The sequence below is a fragment of the Cyrtonyx montezumae genome, unplaced genomic scaffold (genome assembly GCF_038088225.1).
Source record: "Cyrtonyx montezumae isolate F1298 unplaced genomic scaffold, pur_monq_1.0 scaffold_7, whole genome shotgun sequence".
Classification (NCBI taxonomy): domain Eukaryota; kingdom Metazoa; phylum Chordata; class Aves; order Galliformes; family Odontophoridae; genus Cyrtonyx; species Cyrtonyx montezumae.
The window spans coordinates 28618545-28646070 of NW_027072078.1; the positions used below are offsets into that span (position 1 = coordinate 28618545).

At 37.7% G+C, this 27526-nt stretch overlaps 1 protein-coding gene across 1 annotated transcript in view; it reads right to left on the bottom strand.

Annotated features, from left to right (window-relative positions):
- The window catches only part of DPP10 (dipeptidyl peptidase like 10), a 197629-nt gene that overhangs the window by 144149 nt on the left and 25954 nt on the right, over positions 1–27526 (bottom strand). Inside the window, exons 2-3 of the mRNA XM_065750344.1 lie at positions 15276–15390; positions 7386–7481 (exon numbers count right to left, since the gene is read on the bottom strand). Coding sequence (XP_065606416.1) covers positions 7386–7481; positions 15276–15390 — 211 coding nt within the window. The remainder of the gene's footprint in view (positions 1–7385; positions 7482–15275; positions 15391–27526) is intronic.

Genomic DNA, 27526 nt, shown 5'->3' on the forward strand with positions numbered 1-27526 from the left:
TATAATAGAAAGAAGAGAGGCATGCTGCAGGGATCTCATAAATCCGTTGTACATCATCTGCTCTCTTTCCATTACTTGCAATCCACTATATAGGCTTTTTCCCCATAGGGTAAAAATATTTGTCCTGAAGGGCAGCATCCTAAGAGTACTGACGTAGCACATTCAGCTTCCATTCATTCATATTCAGGATTGCTTTCTTAGTCAAAAATGTATTACAGTGATACAGACGTTGCTATGGTAACTGGCATAATAACATTAGTATGTGTACGATGCTCAGAAGACTTTTACTTCCACGAACAGAAGAGAAGATTTAAGTGTTTGGTCCACTTTCCTATGGGTTCACATGCAGAACTACTGTAGTTAAACCCCTGAACATTAGCCTGCTATCAATAAAGATTGCTTGAAAAATGTAGAATGCTCTTCTCACTTCTTGTATACAGTATCCTCTATGACAGATGCATCATGCCTGCATAAATATTTTCTCAGTAAACATACTGACCTCTTTGTTAAATTTTTAATGCTTTGGGCTGTGGAGCAAATAAAAAAAAAAAAATCAATCGGGACACAAATTTTAAGTTTTGTAAGCAGTAGCTGTGTTTTGCCTCATTTCATTTTTCCACACACCCCAACTCACATCTGTGAATCCTGTTTCCATCAGATTTCACTGAGCACAGGATCAGTTTATGTCACACAACTACACAACTGCAAGTTGTTCAAAGAAATAAAGACTTCAGAAAGATAAATTTGAAGTACTCTTCATAGGAAATATGCCAAGTGGAAAAAAAAACAAAAACAAATAAATGTAGTCAACAGTGGTACTGAACAAGTGAAGAGAGATACAAGACATCATAGAGATCATACCTAATACAATGCTATATTAGTGAATGAAGAGTATCTCTGAGAGAAGGGAGATTTCTAAAGATGTGTCTTAAGTCCTCACTTACAAAATGCAGTGGTTACACAAGTTAGTGGCCTTGAATGCACAGCAGCGTTTTAAAGCTTGTTATCAATCATTAAAACTGACACCAGCATCAGTGTAGCAGTGTGGCATAACAGTCAACCTGAGAAGAAATCTCCCAAGATCCACTTATAAGCAAACAAATCCCATGGTGCCTTAGAGGCATCAATATACACAAACAGAAAGAAGGGCAGTACATGCAGCAGATCCAAGCAGTATGGTTGGGAAGGGAAATTCAGTTTAAAAAGTCACTAAATAAAGACTAGACTGCATACACTGTAGAGTAGTAAAGTAACAGGAAAAGTTCTACTTCACCAGTTACAATACAACAATCAAAATGAGGACAAAACATATTTCTGAGAATATGCTATGCAACTTCTCAGCCTTAGGGCAGAGGATCAGAGGATGAAAAACTGTCCTCCATCCTTTTCCCACAAGGAAGATCTCTGCCAACTTTGACCACAAAACCATAATACGTAACTAAGGAAAATTAACACACAAGTTGAGTCTCTGAATCTAAAGCACAACAGCATCTCTGCATCATTGAAGAAAATCATTTTTCTCATGATAACAACTCACAAAAAAGGCCATCTGTTTTCTGATAATTTAGCACACAAGACAAATTCTCTACTCCCATGCAGTAAAACTAAATTTTATAAGGGTGCGTCACATTTACAAAGCTAGAACCCAACAGTCTCATGCTTTGCAGTCCTACTTACAATACCATGTAAAATCATTTGTTTCTATTTTCTGTTCACATTAATATCTTAGTAGCTTTATATGCCTCCCACCTTCTGCTTTACATGCATTCTTCACCAATAATATTTAAAATAACGTCAACTTGTAAAAAGAAAGATGCAGAAAAAAGCACCTAAACTTCAATTGAAAAAATAAAATTAACCTTCTTGAACTAAGATCAATCACTGAGAAGCCAATTCCTGCATGGAGGGATACGGAAAGTTGCCACCACTACCTCAGCGCGAACAAGCAATTACCAGCTACAACTGAGCTCAAGGGAAGCGTTCAGCCTGAGTGCACCAACAGTCCCAAACTCCTAAATTCAATTCACTAACAAGAGAAATTAATCATGCTGCTATCTCAATCCCTTTTACAAAAGCATTGTTTTAACTCTCACTTAGCCTATTCTAATTAATCAGTACAATGGTGCTGGTAAAAACTTTTATCCCCTTCTTTGGCGATAGAGAGAGTTCAGACAATACAGAGGCACTGCACCTATTTTTCCATGTTCTTGGTCTTTTCCAAAACTCTCTTAAAACTCAACAAATATTGGGAGCATAATTCACACACTACAGCGTTAAGAAAGAAGAGTTTGAGAGAAAAGCTTCCAAATATTGGGGCCTCTAACTGGGGAACTATATTGGGAACTGAAGCCCAACCAGCCTGCACTGCCTTTCAGAAATAAACCCTTCACACTGAACCACAGGCAACAAAACAACTCTCTGGCTTGGCTTCCAGTTCCTGGCTCTGAAGATTCAGATAAATAATGAAAGCTATAGCCAGAGTTGGCAAGAGCACCACTGTACGTACCTGTCTCACTTCTTCCCAATCCCTGCCAAAGCACTAAGACATCATAACACAGCCTAAATGTCTGAAATCCAAGCACAGATTCTGCTACACTGAAAATACTCTCCTGCATAAAGGCTGCTTTTCAGTCTGGCTGCTTCTGAGTCTTATTGGAGAGAAAATAAATTTTAAAAGACTTTGCACTTAATAACATCCACTATAAATTGCAAGAGTAATACCAACACGTATAGCTATGTAATTGCAAATTATTTGTCTCCTTGTCAACTCTAACTAAGCATGAACTTTTTGTAGCAGAATACTCTTCTTTTATTGCTCAGTGATGGATTTACTTCTTACACTTGATCCATACCCACTGGCAAACAACATTCCATGCTCAGCTCTGATAAATAAAGTTCACATTCACTTTGTGCACAGGAAAAAGCTTACTAAAAAAATGCCAAATGGTTTAAATTACAGCTTCAAATCACAGCCTCCTGTGCAAAATTGGCACAGGTTGTACTGTGGAATCTTGGTGAGCTTTGCTTCCCAAACCACTTCCATTTTATCATTCACCATTTCTAAAGCAATTTCAATTGTCTTCATGCTGAGTTTCCCAGACTCAATCTTTATTGAATTTTTCAGGACAGACCAGAGCCAGTAAAGACTCATGCAAAAAGAGCAGTAGCTCCAGAAAAAAATCCACTAAGTACACACTTCACTCCCTGGGTGATAAAGGCAGTGCACAGCTTGCAGAAGGTGCTAAGGGCCATCATAAATAAATGTACAGGAAACTACTGTGCCATTTGCTCTTTAAGGAAGCTAGACAGCAAGAATACTTTTTCACACAACTAATATCTTGCCACGCTGACTTTAACATATAATCTACAAATCATTCCAATGTAGAGATTGTACAACAGCAAAACAAATGTTTCCATCTTTAAAATAAAAATTTCTGTTAAAAAACAAACAAAGAAACAGATACTCTATATTAGTGAACCCTTTAAGTGTTTGCAAAATAAGATACAAATGATGAACCAGAGTTCCTCCAGAAACCTGTCCCTTGGTTCCACTGATGTTTTGAAGGATGGGCATCACCCATTCCTTCTAACTACATGCTGATAAACTTGATGCGACAGATGAAATAAAGAAGACAACACCAAAGCTAGTAAATATTATTCAGAAAATAAAGGTCATGTCTCTGCCAAAGCTAATACAGGAAAGTTGGAAATAACACAAACCTAAAAACAAACCAGGTCTACTATTTTGTTACAGATCTCAAGGCAGGGAGAAAATATTTCTGACTTTGGATAAAACTGTTTATTATCATTTTCTAAGAAACACACTGAAATTTTAAAAGCAATTTGGCCCTACTGGAAGCACCTTCCTTCTCCTATTGCTTCTGGCTCTGTATGACTTCAATGTTTTCTCTCTTCCTTCTCTTGGTAAGCAAAGGCAACTGCTTCATGTGCAATGAGTCCGTTTTGGATAAAAGTGGATGTTCCTAAGGGGAAGGGAATCCCTGCTACCATCTCTTGTTGCCCTCTGGACATTTATTCCCCTCCCCAAAACAACACTGAAAAAAGCCTATTCCCTCCACAGTGGCACCTGGCAGACCCTCAATCCCAATATCTACTCTCCTGCAGCAGTGAAAAAAGCACTGCATTTACCTACAGAGATGTGATGCTGGACAGCCATGCACATCCATCCCCCTTGCTCTTAACTTCTCCCTGCAGCACAGTGCTGCAAGGGTTACTGAATGCAGGAGCAGCCAGCCCCACCAGAGGCGAGAAAGGCAGAGAGAAAATTTCTTGTATCATCTCACCATTTCAGCAAAGCGCCATACACAAGTTTTACTTTAAACAGATGCCCAAATCCCTCTGTGCTCTGTAAAGCATATCTGCACAAACTCAGGTGCTTTGCTGAGCTTTAGCACAACACGGGATCCCAGGGCAGAACCTGCTGCAGGCTGTCATTCATGCTTCAGGCTCTACTTCAAGACTTCTCATTTAGATACATGAAAAATATCCTGATGTGCTGACAACATACCCATCTGAAGGAATACAAACTAGCAACCAGCATGCTCCAACGTATAGCAAAGGTTGACAAGGATTATCTAAACATCAAACTCCCATATCAGCAGAAGGAATAAATGCAAAGTTACAGGATTTTATTATCACCAACAGCCAAGGGAGATGCAAGTACATCAGCAAAGATCAAGGGATAAGACTGAAAGTCTTTTCAACCCTCAGCATTTTTCACAAAGCACTGTAAATATTTCCAAGTAGATTCTTAAAAGAAATGAAGAAAATATACTGAAAATAGTCCTCAGTCTGCTTCAAAGATTCAGATGCAGGCTGCCAGTGGTGGCATATCTATGGTTCATACATCAGTTTATGAAGAACTAACAGAGCAATGATACAGTTGTTGTCATTGACACAGCTAGTTTAGAACTATACCTGAACACATCACACATCATTACCTCCCATTAAACATACTGTACGAGCACACAGGAGATGGGGCTGCGATCGTGAAACAAGATTCCATGCCTGACCTAAGGCAGAGATTAGTTCCTGTTGCAGAACAGAAATAATATGATAGATAGGACAGTCTCACAACAAGGTTTTCAGCAACAGAAAGCATAGGGAAAGTTTAACTTCAGTACCTTCTTCAACTCAATTAAAGCTGAATTTTTTAACCTCCACTGCAATGTTTTACTTAGACCAACACAAAGGAAACTGTTTTGCCATCTAACGCAAAGCCCTTATCAGTAACTGCATGCTGTCAGATTTAAGTACCTTCATTATACGCTGGCAGCATTTTAAATTCTCACTTCCTTCTAGAAAACCTGAAGATCAATAATGCTAAGTGAAGATGGACTCTCATTTAGCTTCTCCAGAACTACGCCAAGCAACAGGAGTGCTTGCTGAGAACAAGTGCTTCCGAAAACACTGAACCAATGGTTCCATACACCCATCAAAATGTCCTTTTAAATACCATTGGGGGCCACTAATAACTGGAGAAGGAAAAATAGCTTACCAAATTACAGAGTGATTATTTTCAAGAAAAATAGTAGCCATCATCCATAAAGCAAGAAAGAAACAGAAGTATGTAGATAAAGCAAACATCCTCAAGCCTAGTACCAAATAGATAAGGAAAAAAAGGTGATAGTGGATGGCATTTTTGAGAAGAAATGACAAAGGAAAGGTATACCTTTAAAATGACAGTTGATGAATTGGTAACGCGCTTTTAAAACTCTTGTTGAGGATTTTTTCTTCTCCTTGGCAGCATCTGATTTTCTCAGACAAACACCATTTCCACTGCAGCTTTAATCATTTGCATCATTATTTACTGGTGCCAAGTGGACTCAGTTTCAGGCAGAAAAGGAAATGGACAGTACAAACACGTACAGGAATTTTTCCCATTTAAGACTAGATTACAGTAGAGGTAACTACACAGGGATGATGTTTGTAGTGAAGAAATTTAAAAGAAAGGAAGTATTGGGAAGGGAATGCTAAACAAATTCACAGGTCAGTAAGCAAATATTTACTGAATGACAGCAGTTAAATGTGAGACCTTACCTAACATTCATATAGCACTCACAATCCTAATGTCATGATTGGATATTCTACTGCAAAATATGCTCTAGACTGCAGAAAATGCTTCCAGCAGCAACTATTATTACAACCTCTCTTCCTGACCTTTCCTATGAGGTCAGGATGATACAACTTGGAGCTGGTTAATTATTCTTTCCCAAGAGGTGCATAAAGTAGCATTAAGTAACTACTTATCTTCCTCCAGAAGGTTCTTGCGCAGAGCTCAGTAGCAGTACTTACCCTACTAATACAAGTGCCCAGCGGTATCCTCCAACCCCATACAATGAATCCTGAGTATTAAGTTATGTATTTCATTTTCTAATTACAAACAGGCATCACAGCAATGATTAAAACTTCCATTCTTTCTCTTTTTCTTTTATTCCCCTCCTAAGAACACTTGACTAAGTAACTTTTTTGAAAAACAAGTACACAAAAACACTTCACTGCTAGTTAAACTCTCATAATGGCTGAGAAAACCACCTGTAGAAAGCCAGTACTGCTCATAAAACAGTGAGTGCCTCTAAGTTGTCCAATATTTTCAATAAATGGAAAGTTCATAAATGTATAATTTCATCACTTCCAGAACGCTTACATCCTCTCTGAATTTGAGCAAATACAAGCTAAATTGTTTCCTACCATATGAGGTTCTCAAGATGGATTTTCAATGCAACAAAAGAAATGTACTCAAATAGATGTTTACTATCAAATTCAACTTTTCGTTTAACCACACTTAGAAAACTTTATAAAAGCTTTTTTTCCTCCAACACAGTCCATAAAATATAGTTCAAAAATAACATAAAATACAGACTTTGTGTTACTAATACACAGTTCATTTGCTTCCTTCATAAAAAAATATTGCATTCTTTAATTATTTATAAATGTTTTACAGATTCTCAAAGTAGAAACTTAAATGTGATTCGTAGACATCAGAAAATGACTAAGAGCTGCCCAAGTATTTCAAAATAGTTTGAAATATTTAATAATCCATTCCAGATTCAAAGCAGAAGAATTCCCAAATTAGAAAATATATTAATAGAACAACTTACAGTTAACTTCGGGAGTCCGTAAACAAGAATCAATTCTTAAAAACATTTCTTCATCAGCTCATCTAACCAAGCCAGTGGCACAAACAGAAAGGTTTGCAAAGTACCTACTAGCCACAGATTTAAAATTAGAAAACCATTTCAAAAATTAATCACACAGATGCGATTCAGAACTACAAGGAAAATCAGGACACTGGACGATGTCAAAAGTTTAGATTTTAACTGATTCTTTTCCCAGTGACTGGACATGAGAAGTTGTACACTTACCATTAATCCATTTGGCTTCTGGATTATGGACTATAAACTCTTTGCTGAAGAGATCTTCCAAGGTCAATCTGGTTTCAGATGAGTTCGCAAGCTCATCTAAAATAAGCATAACAGGATTTTAGATAGTTATTAAAACAATATATTCCAACTAGTTTGCAAAACACTGGAATTACAACACTAGAACACACTGTTCCAAGGCTTTGTGGAAATCGGTAACGCTACCTTGCTCTAACTTTTTTCATCAGAAGAAAAAGTTCCTTTTTTCTACAGTACAACTTCAGGAAAAAAAAAAAATTCACCACTAATACCTTAGAGACATGACAGGCAAATTGTGAACTGCTTGGCTATTTACTATTCTAGCACTGTACTGGCACAGCTCCTTCTTTCCACACCTCTATTCCACTGAAAACTGATTTCAAAGCAATACAAGATTTCCTGACAGCCACAGGATTAAGGCCATATTAGTCACCTTATACAAATAGTATATTACTCATTCAAATATAATATATTTTACTTAAACAAATAAGTAAAACATTCCCTGTAATCTCTTCGGAACTGATTTATTTTAGCAATTAAAAAAAAATCCATATGCAGATGTTACGATCCATACTTGCACTCAGGCAGTGAGCACTGCCTTTTTAGCCCTGGCTAGAACCTTTGTTTCTTGCATACATAATAGAACCCAGGATTATTATACTTCTGAAAGATAGCCAATGTTAATTTCAAAACAAATGAACAAAAATGCCAGCTCCTAAAATCATTCCTGTGCTTTAGAAATGAAAAGGAAACTGCCAAACTCTGCTTTTCTTGTGCTTTTGGTTAAAAAAGTAGTAAAGATTCAAATGTGAACTGTCACACAAATGCGATATCAGGGATAGTATTAAAGCAGATGTCCTGTTTCTGCTGTCAAAACACAAAGTTTCCAATGCATATTAATACATAGCAGCTATGCACGCCACCTAACAGCAGTTGCTAAAATCCTTGCTCAGTATTCCCTATGTCCCATGGAAAAATACACACCTATTCCCTTTCTACACAACCAATCAGACAGCTGCCCACTCAGCTCTACTAAGTGCTTCATCATGATTGTGCAGGACTGTCACTGATTATGCAGCATCTCTTTGTTCTGTGAGCTTTTCTTCCCATGTATGGGCATCCCAAAGTCTCTTCTCTGTGGAGATGAGCTTTCTTTTGTTTAGAGGGGTTTTTTTTGTTCTTTAAAAACAGCTAGTATTAGCACCAATGATGACAGACCCATAGCAAAGAGAACCTAGAAGCACAGCAACCAAGGAACAATCCTGTCACCTTTCTGCTGACTCAGTGTGCTACAGCACTTTTTTTTTTTTTTACTAATAAAACATACTTGAGAAAGGTAGTATGCAATACCTTTCAAATGAAAATGTGACCCTTTCACAGTGAGTGATGTCCATTACAGTTCAGTTATCAGTGTTTGTTCAGCCAAACATCTCAGCCAGAGGCCTACTTGAAAGCTGACTGAAATCAACACCATTTTTTTCTAGCCCTTTAAGTGTCAGTACTGCCTGATGCAGCCACTTCCTTTAGTATTAATAAGGTGCATCCTTGCCACATTGAAGATGAACTTCCTTTTAATGCACACTATAAATTAAGGAGAGACAAAGCCAAGAGACATCCATGGCGCAGAGATGCAGTGTTGATGTTCTTTCCTCCCAGTACTCAGTGGTAGCTTGTAAGCATTTACTCACCATAATCAACTCTTCTCACAGTTGATATCTTATAAGGCTATAAGCATGAAAAGTTGTTCAAATCTCCTTTCTCGAGACAAACATTCTAATCCTCAAATAAGCTTTTTGGATTCTTTCTAACTTGCAAGGATCAAAACAGCCTGTTTGGGTTGGGATTTTTTAGCCTCCAAGTCCAGCATGGGACACAACACTCCACTTGTAGCCTTACCAGAGCTTTACTGCAGAGTAACATTATCTTTCATGATTTATATCTAATCCTTCTGTTTACACATCATGGTATCTTGTTAGCTCTTCCTCCTGCCACACACTGAATTTTTATCTCTAAAGTAAGCACATGTTGTTCTATATGCCCTACTCAGCTCCACAAATACATCCCCTCTCTTCAGAATACAATCCTACTTTAACAGTATCATATACCGAGCTCTTCATATGCCCATGTTCCTCATTTTCCATAACCTTGCTTCCTACCAGCCCTCATGAGAGGGCTGTCGCCTGTTTTGATACAGCACAGCCCAGTCTTGATGCTGTCTGTGATCCTTAAAGGATTCTTCTTCTAACCTTCTGTAAGTCTCTGTTTCTATCTGTTGTGATCCCCTCACAGATTGCTGGTCTACCAACACATGAGCTGTTTGGTTGCCAAAAATAGTCTTGCTTGAGACATTTTAGTTATCAAAGGCTATTCAAAGTATCTTCAAAGAAAGGTATTCTGGCTCCTCTTCTGTCCTATAATTCATACGCCTGCAAAGTAATCTTCATATTCATTTGTATTTTAGAGCAACTTTGACATTGCTTTTAGCACTTCTAAGCAGAAACAACCAGCATCTTAAAGCAACTTCAACGCATGTTTGCAAAGCAATTTTTCTACTAAGTTATTAGCAAAATTGAGCCTTCTTTGTAACCTTTAACACTAGCTTCCCACTCCAACAACACTGCAGACTCTTGTTATTTTTGAGTACAATGTTGATTTGACCTTAAAAAACTAAAATAGTACTGTAAGTTTCCCAAATGCTTAGTTGTTGTATGCTAATATGAACTGTGTATCTATTTGGCTCTCACACACTAAACTGGGTTAAATTTTCTCAAGCACTGAGCACAACGTGCACTTCTCACTTAATTTCTAAGGATTGCTTTTTTCCATTCTATGTTTATTAATCACATTACCAAACAGCCTACTCTCTCTCTTCTGCTTCCTTTTCAAATTTTACAGAATCATCTTCCGCTGCTCTCACACTGTTTCTCTTGGGACTTCTATATTTTGGTCTGAAACTGCATATACAACATATAGAAAATGAACAAAGATACAAACAAGGTCAGTTGTTCAAAGTGAAATGGCTATATTTTGTAATTGTACAGTGAATAACTTAACCATTCAACAGCTGGTGTATTTATTCAAAATGACAAATTTTGTTTAGTACATGTAAGACTGCAGAAGTAGAAAATAATAGCCTCGGTCATTTTCCTGTGTTTTGACACTTTCAAGGCAAGGCTGGACCAGGCTCTAAGCAACCTGAACTACCTGTAGATGTCCCTGCTTACTGTAGGGGAGTTGGGCTAATGACCTCTACAGGTTCCTTCCAACTCTAAGGATTCTATGATTCTTGCCGATGAGTAATTAAGAATAGTATAAACACCTCAAAGTTTACCTTCTTACTCGTAAGGAAAAACTAAGAATCATGAAGTGTGATGTATTAAGTCATCTTCTTTACTGAATTTTCCGTGGGGAAAAAAAAAAAAACCAACAGACTTGCCTGATGCCTGAAAAGCAAAAAAAAACCAACCCAACCCACCACCAGTTAACCTCGCACAATCTAAAAGCTCTAACTGAAAATTAGTAGTCTACATAACACTTACATGACAAAGGAAAAAAACTTGACTGACAAAAGATATCAAGTCACTTGCTAATTTAGTAGTTACATGGAGACTATACAGTGTTAAAACAGAAACCTGAATTTTTCAGTAATAAAAACTTAGTTTCCTTTCTATTTACTTTAATAGTATGAGAAATGGTGCAGAGGGGTTGATCCCACTCTATTTTAATCACCATCTTTGTCAGTTGGACATAATCCAAATGGATGTCCTTCTTGGAGCTTGATTTTACACAAACAAATTTCACAAAAGCATTTTCTGTGAGCTTGGCTGACCTAGATATCCCCTAAAGGAATTTTTCTGCAGAGCAGTCATTCTCCCTCGGCCTCAATGAGACAGCAAAGCAGACTATGTTTTGCCATAGGGCTCATAAGCAATTCAGTTCAACAGTAATGAGCATACATCAGAAAGCACAGCCTAAATGCTGACATCAGTACATGACAGTAAAGGAGTCCCACATACAGCCATGTCTGCTACCCCTTCTGAAACAGCTGTACGGCCAACATGTACGGCCAACTCGTAGGACATTTCCCATACAGAAGCTTTTAGCTTAATATTTATAATCGAGCATTTCTAAGTTTTTAAACACTGACTGACTACTGGGTCTTCAGGTAAAGTCCTACCCAGGGGTACGTACTCTCAATCTGCAAAGAAGAAAACATGCTGATCTAAAGGCAGAATTGAGCCACTGACCAGAGAAAGCCTACCCATGAATATTTCATTATGTTCACAACCATGATGAAACGTCAAACCATAATAAAACAAAATGAGAACAAGGAAGATACTTGTGTTACATTTATATTGCTTTATAATTATGTTATCTGAGAAAAAAAAAACTATCTCTGCCTCTTCACTCATCACTAATCACTATAAAGTTATACAATTATTCCTAAGGTACTTTCTCCATTTATTCTCTGAAATACTTCTTCCATCATCTCCAGAAAAAAATAAAAATAAAAAATCAATGCACTACCCATTTAAATTGGCCAGACAGATCTATTCTTTGAAACCTCAAATTCTTCCACATCACAGCCCCTTGTTTTAGCAAGACTTCTTTATCAATACACTAACCTAACTGCAAAGAAAAGCAGCAGTGATAGCAGTCCTCAAGCCTTCGACTCCCATCTACAGAGCATAGTAGCACTTGAGTTTTGTGGATGCAATGGGTTTTTCAAAACACTGATGATGCAACATTCCCTGAGAGCTGCTAGAATCCCAGCAAGATGAGGACGTGGAATCCATTTAGACTTTACTACTATTCCATTACACAAATGCAACTGTCTGCTCTTCCCTTTACCTGCCTCTTTGTTGAGAAAGCCAACACACTTCTAAAGCTCAGTATTATTACAGATGAAAAATATAAAAAACATACAAGGCTCAAAATATTGCTAATATCACTGCTCAGTTAATAAAGTCAGAATCTAATGGTGACACAGTTTAGTTTTAATACTGCCTGTATCTTCAGCAACAGATAAAGCCTCCTCGAAGCTTTCTGCATACACAGAAGATTTTCTCTTAAGAACTTATTGGCTTGTAGAAAAATACTGAACCCTGAATTAAAAAAGGAATGCTCTGAGCAACAGCTTTCATGTGAGAAATCAAATGGCTTCAGTATTAATGTGTACACGAACCTCCTTCTCACACTGGGGATAAAGCACTAATTGTAGGCAAAAGTCACCATGGATTTGGTATATCACAATACCTACAATTCTGTCTTGACATGATTTTCATCAAAATGTTTTATGAAAACTAACCAGGCTTTTCGGCAGCTGCTCTCTAAAATCACCCTTATCCCCATAAAAAGAAGCACAGTGATACACAGAGCTTAGGGGAAACTGTACCAAATACATAAGGAATCCATTGCTACAGACAGAAATAAATAGGGAAATAAATCTGGTACTTTGAATAATATTATAGTACAAGCTATAATATTACAGTAGTTTAGAACAAATTGCAAAATCAAATATTAAGAATAACAGGTAGGTAGCACCCTCAGCTCTTCACCTATGTGCTAGATATCCCAGAGTCATCCTGGATACATGTTCAAAGTCAGAAAGCTTCAGCTGCAATGCTCAGCACGCTCCAGAAAAGTAGCATAGTATAAGAAATAATAACTTTCAAAAACTTCTTAATCACAAAGTGAAAAGGGAACAGATTAAGGTCAAAAGTATGGAAACGAGCTGTCCTACAACATACTTATGAAGCTTTCCTAGGTAAGCACTTTTAACCCGCAAGAAACACCAGTTTTATAGACCCAGGTCATACTTGAAAAAAGGCTTTTACTTATATCAATCTCTACATTCTTTCTGGGATATCTTAGAACATCTGAGCTGACAGAACTAGTTTTCACTCGCATGATTTCAACGGAAATGTAGGTCCCAGCTTACATCAAGTTTTTAGGCAAGCTTTCTAGATTTTATAACAGTCCCGGAGATGATGTACTTCACTAAGCATTTGTTACCAAATTAAAAAAATTAATACTTCCCTGTGTTGTTTATTCTTCTTTTTTGATGACAACCTTCCATTAACAGTTCTGTAAGGGCCAGAACTGGTTATTGTGAATTCCAGCATGATATCTTTGAGATTTTACAAGCCTTAAAGGAACCTCTCCATGAAAAGAACAGTCTCCTGTCACAGACAGCACCAGAACATGCCACCATTTGCCTTCTATGTCTGTCTTTTGTTATTCCCTGAAGAAAATCCAGTACCTTGAGACTACAGCAGCACGTTTGCTTTTATTTTTCTTGATATATTGTAACTGATAATAAGCAAACAATCACTTATTCATCATTCCTTTGGACAGCATTATGCATACTTAGCTACTCCCCCTAAACTAAGTTTCTTATCACAGAAGGGACTCATCAGGATCATCGAAGCCAACTCTCGGCTTTGTGCAGGACTGCCCAAAATTAGACAGCATGTCTGAGAGCAGTGCCCAAATGCTCCTTGAGCTCCTGCAGTTCAGGGCCATACCCACTGCCTGAGCAGCCTGTTCTATGCCCACCACCGTCTGGTGCAGACCCTTTCTCTCACCCCCAGCTGCCCCTCCTGACACAGCTCCATGCCATCCCCTCGGGCCACATCGCTGTCACAGAGAGCAGAGCTCAGTGCTGCCCTGCAGCCCCCATGCATCCTCCCCTCAGCTCCTCTGCTCTGGGCTGAGCAAACCAAGGGGCTGCAGTGGCTCCTCATACATTTTCCCTTCTAGGCCTTTCAACATCTTTGTGGCCCTGGAGCAGTTTGAGAACAGGATCAGCAGGAACACTCCCTCTGATCCTGGCTCTGCGCAAAGGAAAACATCAGTTCACTCGTCTTCATTTGCAAAATGAGGACAAATTTCCCTACACCTTTTCCATTGAGTTTCAGGACCTTCCTTTCAGCAGCAGTCCACTGGAGTACTGTCGTTCATGCACAGACCCACCAAGCTTCCCTTGATCTCATCCAGCAGCCAAATGGTCTGAAACTATTTGATTTGAAGGGCACTTCATTAGTATTTTGGCTTACACAAATTGAACACTTGCAAAACAATTTGTTTTCACACCACTATGTATTACCCAGACACACCATTCAAATCTGATATTTTATGTCACATTTTTAAATTTGACAGAAAGAATTCTAATCTGGTAAAAAAAACCCTCTCAGATTTGTTAAATCTTTTATAGTGTTTCCTTCTCTTAAGTTTCCAAACAGCTGCTGTCTCAGCAAATGGCATCTTTAGAAAAATAACCCAGATCAAATTAGAACAAAATAATCATTAGGTGTAATTATTTAAACGTGTTTTTTTGTCTATTATTTCTACCCACCCAACCCCCTTTTCTTACTGAGCTGCCGAGTAGTTTCCTTCATTTTAAGCAGTTGTTTTCTGATAAAAGATAAGGGCAACAGCTTGTTCATGTATATATGAATAACATGCATATTTCCAGTTCAGTTTTAAGCTTCATTGTCATTATTAGTTTTTCAGGACATCTAGCCTTCCGTTAGCACATCTGAATCAGAAATTACACTAAGACACAAGTGATAATATCATACACTCAAGCTCATACCCACTGAGGTTAATGCTTGTAGCCATCCCAAGGCTGACACAATCCTGATGACCTACTGCTGAAGCCAAATGCTTCAATGAAATCCATGCTACATAAAGCTTCCAGTAACTCACGAGGCCCTATGAGTACCGAGTTTATAGGAGTCAGAAGTTAAAAATGCTTAAGGGCATGAGATATTTTAACATTTACATGTCACTTTAACGTGTGCATTATGAATCATACACCTTCAGTTAAGATTAAAAAAAAGAGTAGGTTACCTGGTGTTAAAAGAATGACAGACATAGTGATGAGTGAACAAACAACTAGAATCACCAGCAGTGCAATAGCAATTCCCTTCCAATTCCTCTGCGGAGGGCTGTTACTTCCAAGTTCCTACAGGAATGGAAAAAAATAGAGGAAAAGGTAGTGTTTCATAATCACATATTTCTAGAACTGACAGGAAAACTGCTCTGTGCATACCCAAAATTACAACACAGGAGATGATCACTATCCCTCCCCTCCCAACAGGGCACGTGCATCATTCCAAAGGTGCAGAAGTCATGCCTCTTTAACAGATGGCTTTTTTTCTTTTTAGATGTAAGCTCATTTTATATCCCTACGAGACAACAAAACGAGCTTATACAAGCTGTCCAAAATATGACTACTGTTAAAATGTGCTGAACATAAACTTCAGGACAATATCAACTAGCAATTTATAAGATAATTACAGAAATAAAATGCAGCAATTTACTGTAATTCTACCTAACACAGAACAGACCATAAAGGTTTAAATACACATCCTTTTTAATGCACCCAATTAAACTTATTTGTAATAGAAAACATTTACAAAGCTGCCTGAGGTTTCATCCAAAGGTGAATAGATCTTATTCCTCTATACAGTAGTTCAACTGTAAACTGCTCCCCTATTACCCATAAAGAAATCAACACTAACTTGTAACAAATGTTAAATGAGTGTTTCTGTAACTGTTAGTACACGACGTTCAACAGCAGCAATGCATTGCTTGCATTCACAGTACAATTTTAAACCAAGCAACAGTTTAGCATCTAACACTGGATTGACAAAAAAACAGTATAATTATTTCATGCAAACCTTACTGGCAATCAACGATTTTTCTACCCACATCCAGTTGCTCTGCTGCAATTATCCATACATACCCTTAGTATCTCCAAAATAAATGGCTGTGATAACTCTCATGAAAACAAACTTCTCAGAAGGTCCTACTTCAGCCTCCTTACAAAGCTGAGTTGCATTACACGTGTGCTCCGCAACTTACATGCAACAATATCTTTAACAGTGTTAAAGACATCTCATCTTTAAATGCTACATCTGCTCACGTCTACCTGGGAAAGGTAAACTTAAGGGGAATTTACCTTCACAGACTGTAAGTGACCCCACAGGGGAAGTCTCATAGCAACCCGCAGCCTAGGGCAGCCCTTAGCAAGCACCTTGGACCTAATGATAAATGGCTCCCAGCTTCTCTCATCTTCTTCTTCCCTCCAGGTGTACTTACACCTTTTTTCCCCCTTGTTTTCTATAATCATTACACTCCTCTTTGGTGTTGATACCGATGAAACTACAGCAATCAAACACTAACAAATGCTGCCACTTTCTAAACAGCCTTATAGGTAGTTGGTCTTCAAGGCTGCACATCAATACCATGTACCTGTTTGTTAACCCCTAGGCTATGAAGGTTGGGTGCTGTCAAGACAATCTCAATTCTTTTATGGACTGTATATAACCTGATTATAGTATTATTTTCACTCAAGAAAGAATTATTTTTATCTTAATAGCACAGTCCAGAAAATTAGGACTAAACACAATAGCATATGACATTTAACAGGGTTCTTTGTAACAGAACATCAGCTTGTATAAGCAAACTGTGCTGAAAAAATAGTAGTTATCCTCTGAAACTTGTGAAACTCTATTCCAAAGGATTGACTTGACAGAAGCTGGACAACTTCTTGAATGTTCTCTGTACCAAAGCTTGTAAAAAATTCTACCATGTCTTCATTATTCAGAAGGTTATTCTCTGCAGACATGAATATTGCTCACTTTCTAAAAATAAAAGCATACTTCAAATGCTTCTGCAAATTTTTGTGAGAAAAACATCAAATGGATGAATCCAGTACTGAGCACAGAAAGCTTATTCATACTCACAGTGAGAGAGAAGGTGGGAACCTGGCATAAAGGGAAAGTCTTATTTCTAAGAAGAAAGTATTTTCATAACTGGATAAAATTTAGAAGCTTGTAATACAAAAGTCATTAGAAAGTAAAGAGAAAATTTGAATTTGAGAGCTTTCTGTAAGATCTTTGTGAAGTTAACATACAATAACAAAAAAAATGGTGAAACACTAGGAAAATTCCTATAATAATAGGAATTAATCAAGCAATCAGTATCAATGACACCTCCAACTTTTTTGATGCTTGACTACAAGCACAAAAGCTTTAAAATATAGCAAGTTGTTAAAGAAATAAAATATATTTAGCTTCACATTGCTTTCTGAAACAGTAATAAAAGTCAGTTAAAGAGTTTTATAGCTCATGCACCACTGGCAATACAGAAGCTGTCATTTTTGAATAAGGCAAGAAGATAAGAGGCGCTCAGAAAGAAACATCGTGAGAAGTTGTATGCTGAGAAGCTCCTGACATCATAACTAACTGCTAACTATCACATAATAACCATGAGCATGGAGATGGAGATTTAAGGACCTAATCTTCTAAGTAGGCTCTTACATTAAAGCGGTTTGAAAAAAATATCAACTCAAGATGGTGTTTTATATGTATCTATCTATAATGTTGTTATAGATTTTATAATCTAACTCTAATGAATCAGAAAATGGCTGCTCGAAGTGTAATACAATTGCAAGCATTCTCATTATTTAAAGTACCTTTTTCATGAACCGTTTAATTGCACTGTTGCCGAAAACAGTCCTTAAGCAATATATGTTTCTGAAAGTAATTTGTGATTGAGTAATGCCTTACTAAAATACAGCCAACAAAGAGAAGTCTCTATGCTGCGTGGACAAAAAACATACACCAGTATAGGACAAAACACTTCTTGCCTACTCTTGCCCAATTAAGACAAGAAAGAGCAGCACATTTTTGGTGTGCTCAGTTCCACTGTGGGCAGACAGAGCATCCCAATAATCACCATTTCTAGAAAGTGTCATGGTTTTGTGATTTTTGGTACTGGTATTCCACATCATGACATCATGTAGTGCATTTAGAGTTAAAGAGTTAATGTTCCAGCTCCGTGGACCATCGATAGTTCCAGGTATGCCTGTCTCAGAAGAGAAGAAGAACTCCATTCCCCAGAGGACTTTGCGATGCTTTGCGTTCTTACGTGTTTACGCTCAGAGGGAAAGATAAAAACTGTCTGCAGTCACGGGACTCCCTCTTCCCTTCGGGACCGAGCTCGGCAGTGGGTGTTTGTTGCAGCCGTCCGCCTTCAGCGTTAGCGTAAGGCCTTCATAAGTTCATAAGTTCATAAGTTCATAAGGTTGGAAAGGACCTATAAGATCATCTAGTCCAACCATCCTCCTATCACTATCTCTACCCAACTACTAAATTAAGTCCTTTAGCACCTCATCTAAACGCTTCTTGAACAGCGCTAGGGATGGTGCCTCAACCACCTCCCTAGGCAGGCCATTCCAGTGCCTGACCACTCTTTCAGAAAAGAAATGCTTCCTGAGGTCTAATCTAAATCTTCCCTGGCGCAACTTGTGGCCATTCCCTCTTGTCCTGTCATTACTTATCAGGGAGAAGAGGCCCTTTATTTGTCCGGTTTATCGGACACTCTCTCTCTTGCTCATTTTATTTGATTCATTTGCCTCAATTCCAATTATATTATATTATATTGTGTTATTTTCCTTTCTGATATCTTATTTAGTAAATTAGCTTTCCTCCTCAGATCGTTGCCACTGTTTTGTTCCTGGGCCCATCTCCCTTCTCCTTTTTCCCTTTCCCCTTCCCCGGGGTGTGGGCCCGTGGGTCCCCTGCCTCAATTGTCACGGTACCGGGTCGAACTGTCCCGCAAACCGGTGACAGAAAGAAAACTGAAACTAAAATCTGTAGACTTAACTTAATTAGATGGACAAGGGGCTGAGGCTGTCAAAGGAGAGTATACATCATTTCAACCCTTCAGCATCCCTCTATACTAAATCCAAACTGCAAAGCATTTCAGAGAAACGCTGGAAAACTACAGCTACAAAAGGCAAAAATCAATTAAATACATAGGAGCATCTTTCTCTCTCCTTTACTAGGCTGTTTTCTGAGTATAACAAATTGACTGACTGATGATGAACTGATGCACGGCAAGCATGAACATCCTTTACATTTTAGCAGAATGTGAGCTTTGAATCTTAAACTACAGCATGTAACCTCATCCAGAGTGCTGAGCAGGCTCATTATATTTAAACAAAATACAGACAGACATTTCATCTTTAAATTAAAAAAACCTACAAAATTATGTCCATAATGTGATTCAAGTAAATATAACCCAATATCCTATACAATGGAAACAATGAGATGAAACTAACTTCCATTAGATTTATTTCATATATGGATGTTTTTCATCATTTGATACACAAATGCAAGTGCTTATAACTTAAGTGCACTGTTTTATTTGAAGCAGTATTGGCAACATTGATTCTTTGGGAAAAAAAAAACACTTCAAATTAATACATGTAGTGTATTTCTTTTTTTAAAATTCAAATATTCCCATATTTGCACTTGAATACATATTTCTATCTTTCATTCTTGTAAGCAGCAAAAACAGAACTGCAGCTTCCTTCCTAAAGCTTATCAAACTGCATGGCTTTTTATCCTCATTCTTAATCAGTGAGGATAAAAAGCCTTCAAGACAACTTTTCTAATGAGTGTACATATAACTAAGGTGACAAAACAACGTTAGAAAATATTGCCGTAACATGCAGCAGTAATAAGTCTGCTTTTTTAATGATCTTAATAGCATTCTCTCTTCTTCAAAAGTCACAATACTTTTGATTGAAACACAATGTATTTTCTGCCATAGTACACAGTAATGAGGTGAAGCAGTAGGAAGCTGTCAGGTGGGAGAAGTCACACTGAAGTGTGCTGGGTGAAGCTTGGGGACTATGCCTGGCTTCTCCAGGAGGGGCAAGTCACTTAAAGCACAGTACCTCCAACTGGGACAGGAAATGACAAAGTCTTAGGGAAACTCGTCCCCAGACTATGGGAATCTGGAGCAGAAAACCCAGGAGTACTGAGCTGCAGCAGTGCCCAATGCTTGCACGGTTTTGCTTTGGAGTGCTACAGGCAGACAAAGACCCAGGCATGCAGCAGTTTGTATCAGCACAATCTTCTAAAGACTTGAATGAATTGTCCCACTTTTGTGTTTTCTATTTTGCCTGAACTGCTCCTGAGCTGCCACAAGGACAAAGCTCACAGAGGAAAGCTCTAAGACTTACAGCCTTCCCTTATTTTGTCAAGAATTTCAAGGGCAGAGTGTATTAGGCTATGAAAAGCAAATTTGTAATTTGCTTTGCAGTAGGAATGAGAATGAGTCTCACTCTGTAGATTAGATGTAATCACGACAATATCACTTAATGACTCCCCGAGCATCTACTTCATTAAACACTATCATTTGCATTCCCCAAACAAGAAGAAAAGGTGATAAACCTGAAAAGACTAATTTCACATTTTATCTCAGGTGTTTTATAAAAGACAGACCTGGGTTACTTTGAATAAAAACTATGCATTCTTTCCAGAGTTTATTACGTACCTAGTCCTGCAACCAGTAGTAAATGCTACTTGCCTTGATTGGGTACTATTTGCAGGAAAATTACCACAAAAAGCATTTAGAATTTGTGATTAAATGATTGCATCCATTCCTTCCCAGCTGTTTTTGAGTAATCCCATGGCCTAGATAGCAAGAGAGACTAAAAGACAGACCCACAAAGTGGCACAGGATGGTTTTAATCCATTTGCGTAAGTACCTATCATTTTCATCCCTCTCCAATTTGCCATGCTGTAAGACCCTATTGCTCCAGTTCTTGTCTAGATGACTATGGTCACAATTACCTTCACCAGTCAGTATCTTTATTCATCAAAACGTTGCAGCTTCCTTTCAGAAGCCCCTTTGACCAGAATGCATGAATTTGTCAGGCCTGTGGACAAGGGGATTTGTAAAAAATAAATAAATAAATAAATAAATAAAATTGCACTACTTAGAATATATATGGGATTTGGGTATGGGTGCAGTCTATCTTGGTGTTTTTTCTAGGCTGTGCTGATAACAGAAACCTCGCTTAAAATCATAGAGTCAAGGATTGGAGAGTTCTACCAGGATCATCTATCCCAGATCTCAAAAATATCTCTGTATCATCAACCCATCCCCACCATTCCCAATAACCCTTGTCACCCAGTGCCTCCCCTCTTGGGAGAACTAAACTGGAAAGAAAAACAGCCCCAGCCAACCCCAGGTGAAAGCAGCAAACCCCCCCCATCACAGTAACAATAAATGTGCATCTAATTCTAAGAAATGACTGATTTATCACCCACACTATTTATGTATTTTCTTAACCATGCAAAACATCTTGTGCTTGTTTTATGCAGAGATTTTCCTTCAGAACTGCAAGTGCCTATTCATGACCTGCGTCATGTTTTAGAAGAGCTATGTCAATACCCTTATTTTCGACTACTCACAAAAAATGGTCAGTAGTATTTATAGAAGCTATTCAATGTAATACAGCTAGCATTAAGAAGGCATTTCACATCTTCCAACTCATTTTGCAGCGTATCTCGTAATGTTTACTGAAACACAATAAGAACGCTATTACATGAGACAAGTATAAGCACAACGTCTAATGCATTTCTACCAAAAACATCACTGCTCAGGCTCTAAGCACAGGAGAAGAATTTAAAATGCTGGTTATTACTCTATTACTCACAGAGAAAGAAACTACATCAGGCAAAGGAATTTCTTTGGCTTTTGGAAGCTGAGTTGCATAAAAACATATGAAAGCCGTGTTTGGTTTTTGTACCTTCAGAGTCAACTTCACCATGACTCAATATTTTAAAGTTTTTCTGCCTTCTAATCTTGTGTTCACAATCTTTTGCAGTTTCTAAGCTCTGCCAAGTAAAAATACTGTACTCTCATGTCTCTGAAAATCTCACCTCCATACAGCTGGTCTGTGGTTTGAGGGTTGGCACTAGGCCTGGCGAGACTGCAGCTTCCATTCCCAACATCTCATCAGATCTCAGACCCCTAACGTTCACATTGTGCCACATCCTCTCTCCCTCACACAAATCTCAACTTGAAAGGAACGATGGCTTTCTTTTTTTTATTATTCAGATAAAAATATTTCTGTATCTTGAAGACTGCCTCCAAGATTGCACGGAAATGAAGCTAGTGGCTCATTTCCAATAAGCCCATGCATCATTAGTATCTAACAGAAAACCAATGATATATTTATCATAATTAAACAAAACTCTTAAATGTGTTTTACTAAAACTAATGCCAGTGACAGGAAAAGATGGCAAAGCAGCAGGCACAAATGTGATTTTAGTGCATATGACTATGACATACAGGAAAACATGTCTATAAATACTGGCATGGTCATTTATGTCCAAAAAAGGTATCTTCATTGTAATGTCAGAAGGTAGCAACATACTTCTTTCATTCAAGTGCTGGAGAAAAATTAACCAATCACGTAAAATTCACTGACATAAAAAAATAGATGAATACAGGCTACACAAATTGGATAGCTACACATCTTTCAACAGAAATCTGCTCATTTAATGAAAATTTTCCTTCATATTCTCCCGAAACTAAACAATGCTTTCCCTGATTTGTAATGGGGTAAAAAAATAAAAAATAAAATAAATGCTTTTATAGGTATTTATATTTTTCTATTATATTTCCAATGTCTCATAACAGACATCTTTTTAAAACTGACAACCAATTTTAGCATTAATGAGCAGATCTGTCTGACAGCATAATAGTATGTTTCACTCAGAGTAAAATCAGGAAAGGTTACATCGCAGCAACACCACGTAGGCCAAACTCAGATTGATGCCACATAATTCTAACATTTAAACGGAATACAGTGCCCCTCTATTGGTCAGACACCACACTATGCAATGGAGTCTTTAAGACCACTGTCAGACTACAAGAACCAAAATCATCGTCCACACTTTCTCACTGGTCTGATGCATGTACACATACTTGACTTTATGCCATTTAAAGAGTCACTGGAGAATGCATATGACAGTAGTATTTTTAGATCAATAATATTAATTCACAATTTATCAAAATATGGAATAAATTTGTAAAGAACATCTTGCAAATTTCAATTAATTTTCTTCTATTTGTGTTCAGATTACACAAAAGTTACTCACAAATTAAACAAGTAATTTAAATATGCAAGCATACCTTCATCTTTTATGTGCACATGTATTTATATATGCATCCACATATCATTGGATAAATATGCAAATACGGATTATTAAAAACAACACTGCTATAAATAAATGAAAACATAAATAAGCAAGAGACTGTCAGCGGCAGAACAGAAGTGCATGCTAATTGCCACTCTTTGTGGGGGAGATCTAAGGTAGTACAATGTTATAGGAGCTTCCCAGCCAGCATCCTGCCATACTTGCAAACAAAGCTGTAACAAGCAAACTTATTTGGCCAGTGTCACTGAGTTCTTACGAGGATTTTATCTTCAGATTAAGCTACCTGCCTTTCAGAAAAGCTGAAGTATATATAAAGCAGATCAGTATTACGATTCAACATAAATCAAGGTATACTTTTTATCCTGCACGTAGTTAGAAAAAGTAGTGTAGACAGAAGAGAGCCATAGATCGGATACTATATACTATTATATGTATTAAAGTCATCTCTATTATCTTTATTTCACTCAGTGAACCCAAACATTCATTTAGAAGCAATACAAACACTTTATGGCACTAATGACACTGCATTTTTCATCTGCACAGATATGCATACACAAGAGCTTATAAAAAGGCATTCATAGAGAGACTACGAGTAACCAGCTTGTCTCCTTACACATACTCTACTCAATTAAAAACCAATCACAGCGCTAGGAGGAATAAATCAGGGATGTCTTAACAATTTTAGAGGATTTATTGACTTCAAGAGTATACTTTCAACAGTATAAAAGCAGCATTTTTATGTCCTTCCTTCCCAAGAAGGACAAGAATTTAGCAGCTGGCTAATTTAAGGAAGATGGGAACATCTCTTGGTGGGACAGAGTTTTCCAGCTGTCAGAACTGGCCTGCCACACAGGCACGGCCTGTCAGCACCTAACCAGGGCAAGTTTCACTGTGGGAAAAGTGAGGAAAGAAACATTCATTCAGGCTCAACTACACTAAGTTCACTCCATCACAGTGAGATTTGTCTTACCAGCATATTTCCCCACCAATCATGACTTCTCTCTGGTCTCATTTAGCTCAGTTAAACGGTTTATGGAAGGGTGCCCACAGCTGTAGGATAGCAGCTGTACATCAAACAATGTCAAATAGCAATGCTTGAGCCATTCCCAGTAGCTAAACTACTCTTTTTATAAAATTTAGAAGGAGATGTCAGCACTGCATGAAAATACAAAATATTTCACTTGTGTTTCACCACAGTTTTGGTGGGAAAATAAAAACGAGCTGATTAGAATTGGCAATACAAATCTGGAATTACAATTACTGTAACAACCACAGATTCCTCTGAAGAGTGTAGCTATTTTTAAAGCCGTGTTACATGAATTGTAATACACTCACTTCCTTCTGATCCGTGCAAGTGCTATCACTGCGAAAAACAGAACTATTTTTTAGACATGTTCCTGCCGCTGCTGGATAGGAAATACAAGCAACAGAAGTCACATTTAATATATTTTTGTGAAATCACTGGAACAGAAAAGCACTGAATTAGAAGGGAGAACGGGCAGTGCTACACAAAGAAGAGTCTTAGAGACTCAATCATACTCTCAAATCAGAACGACAACGTCCCCAAAAGCAATGATACTGTCAGGTATCCCATGCATGCTTTAATATTTGTGCTAAGAAAAGTGAGAGCCCAGTACTCAGATGTTTTGCTTGAAATCCATTCAAAGAAGCACTTTTAACTTAGGTGAAGTGAGTGGCATTTTTAATTTTCTCCCACGTAAACTCTTTTCTTCCTAGATGGTTCTCGTGTTCTATAAGGCAAGGATTTTATTTTTTTTTAATATGTATTATCTATTTATTCTTGGTTTCTTGCCATTTCAAGAGTGAGTCAGAAGATTTCTAATTAGAAGTCAGTTAAACAAATCCAGAGGAGCAAGACAAAAAGCTGATCAATGCAGAAGCAGGTACCCAGCTGTTGGCAGAGCTGTGCTACTTAATTGGATGAGAAGTTCAAAAAACAAGTCTTGCCACTGCATTTTCCATTAATTCACTGAAGGCAACTGGCTGTCTACAGATCAGATTGAGTACTCACAACAGATACAGTTCAACATCTCTACTTGGCTCCAAGCTTTAATACAGGAGCCGAATAACTTCTTCGGATGCATTTCAACTCCTGAAGTTTTAAGTGAGCAGAGCAGAGGACAAATCAAATGAAGATGTTAGACTACAAGGGAGGCTGTAATACTGTGGCTTTCAGGTATATGCACTCCCAAGAAAAAATGTTTTAAAGGAAGTGAATTCTTGAGACAGTCCATGATATTTCATGCTATTAAATTAAAAGAAATATCAAATATTTTTCACCCCCAAACATGTTGCCTGTTCCAAAAGTAATGTCTCCTGTTTGTTTCCACAGAAACTCTTCCACAGAAACTCACAGAAACAGAAAACTGTTTAAAAAGCACACTACTACTTGACAGAGCAAATTCTCATCTACAAAACATCACTTTCAACATAGCCACCACCATTAGCTATGTGTTTTCATCAGTAACAGGGAAAAAGCCTGCATGAAGAGCTTGCAGAAATCTTTCCCCATGCTCCATGAACAGTCATATTAACTCCAGCTCATAACGGTGACACTGCATCTTGACAACATTAACAATGCAATCAAGAGAACTGCCATATTCAGCATCACACTGGGTCAATAGATCCTGACCAACTTGCATATAGTGCTTCCTCTGCTCCTGTGCAAGCATTTGTGGGACCGGCCTGGCACAAAATTTGGAACATTTCAACACTGCCACCATCATTTCCAATGCACTGAAGAGGATAATCAGTTCTATACACTGTCCCCTGGTTGCCATCCACCAGTTCACACTGACAAACTGACTACACATTTGCAAATCAATAACGTTACCAACCTCACTGTTTCATAAAGACTACCCTGCCCACAAAAGAATCACTTCCAAGACAATATGATATCTTTATTACATGGTGTTTCAACATGATGCACTGAAAAAAAAAAAATGAGGCAATATATTACATTGGTTAAGTATTTAAAGATTCTAGTCCAGCAAAACAATAACAAGAATTTTACACTGCTGATGTTGTTGTTTATTAAAATATGTCAAAGAGCTGCATGTAACATAGTTGGAATGTAGCAAGCCAGGGAAACTTCTAATAATCACTTTTCTGACCTAACAGTGGTGGAATTTATTCCATTATTTCCACTCTGAGATGAGCATATATGTAATATACACACAATATTATAATCATTTAAGTATAAAATAACTTTCCAGCATACTGTAACTAGGATTTTGCAACAAAACTAAACTAGGACACTTGTTCAGGTACCTTTATTACATGAGCATTTCTACTCTGTACAGTTATTGAGAGAATTTACATCCTATTACAAGCAAGACTGTACTTTAGGAAAGCGTGGAAAAACTGAATTAAAAAAAAATATGAAAACATTCAGGCAAATAATTACAAGTTTTGTGAAGTAAAAGTGCACCACCAGTAAGCGTATCTATCAGCTTCTGAAACAGGCTAATAGAAATACATAATCTTTCTGTGCCTATGTCACAGAGGCAAATAGCAACTGTACTTCATGCAAAACATGCCTCCACACCACTCAGCATCTACCAAAAACGTAGCAACCTTCCCTTTAACCTCCTCCCTCTGAATGTCTGTGTCAACAATCACTTCAAAACACCGCAATAAAAATGCTTTATTTTCTGTTTTCCATACATTCCTTGAGGTTATTAGCTGCATGCATATTCAGGTAATCCTGCAAGTGAAAATGAAAGAAAGCCTTTGGTACTATCGTCAAGTAATTTATTTTAGGACTGTGACTTCAAACGTTCAAGCACAGCAAGCAAGAAAGAAGCATAAAAAATACTAAGAGAACCACTCCTGATCAGTAATAAACCAGGCACACAGTAATTACTGCATTAATGTGAAGGTCGCAAACAGAAGACAAATATTATTCAGACTGTAAGTGAAGTTACAGTGATAGGACAAAGGAGAAAACTCAAATAAATGCCTTTGCTATAGATGCTTTGTCAGAAAGCACCTGCAAAAACGCTTCCACTTTCCCTCATGACCATGCATTAAGGCTGCAAATCTTCA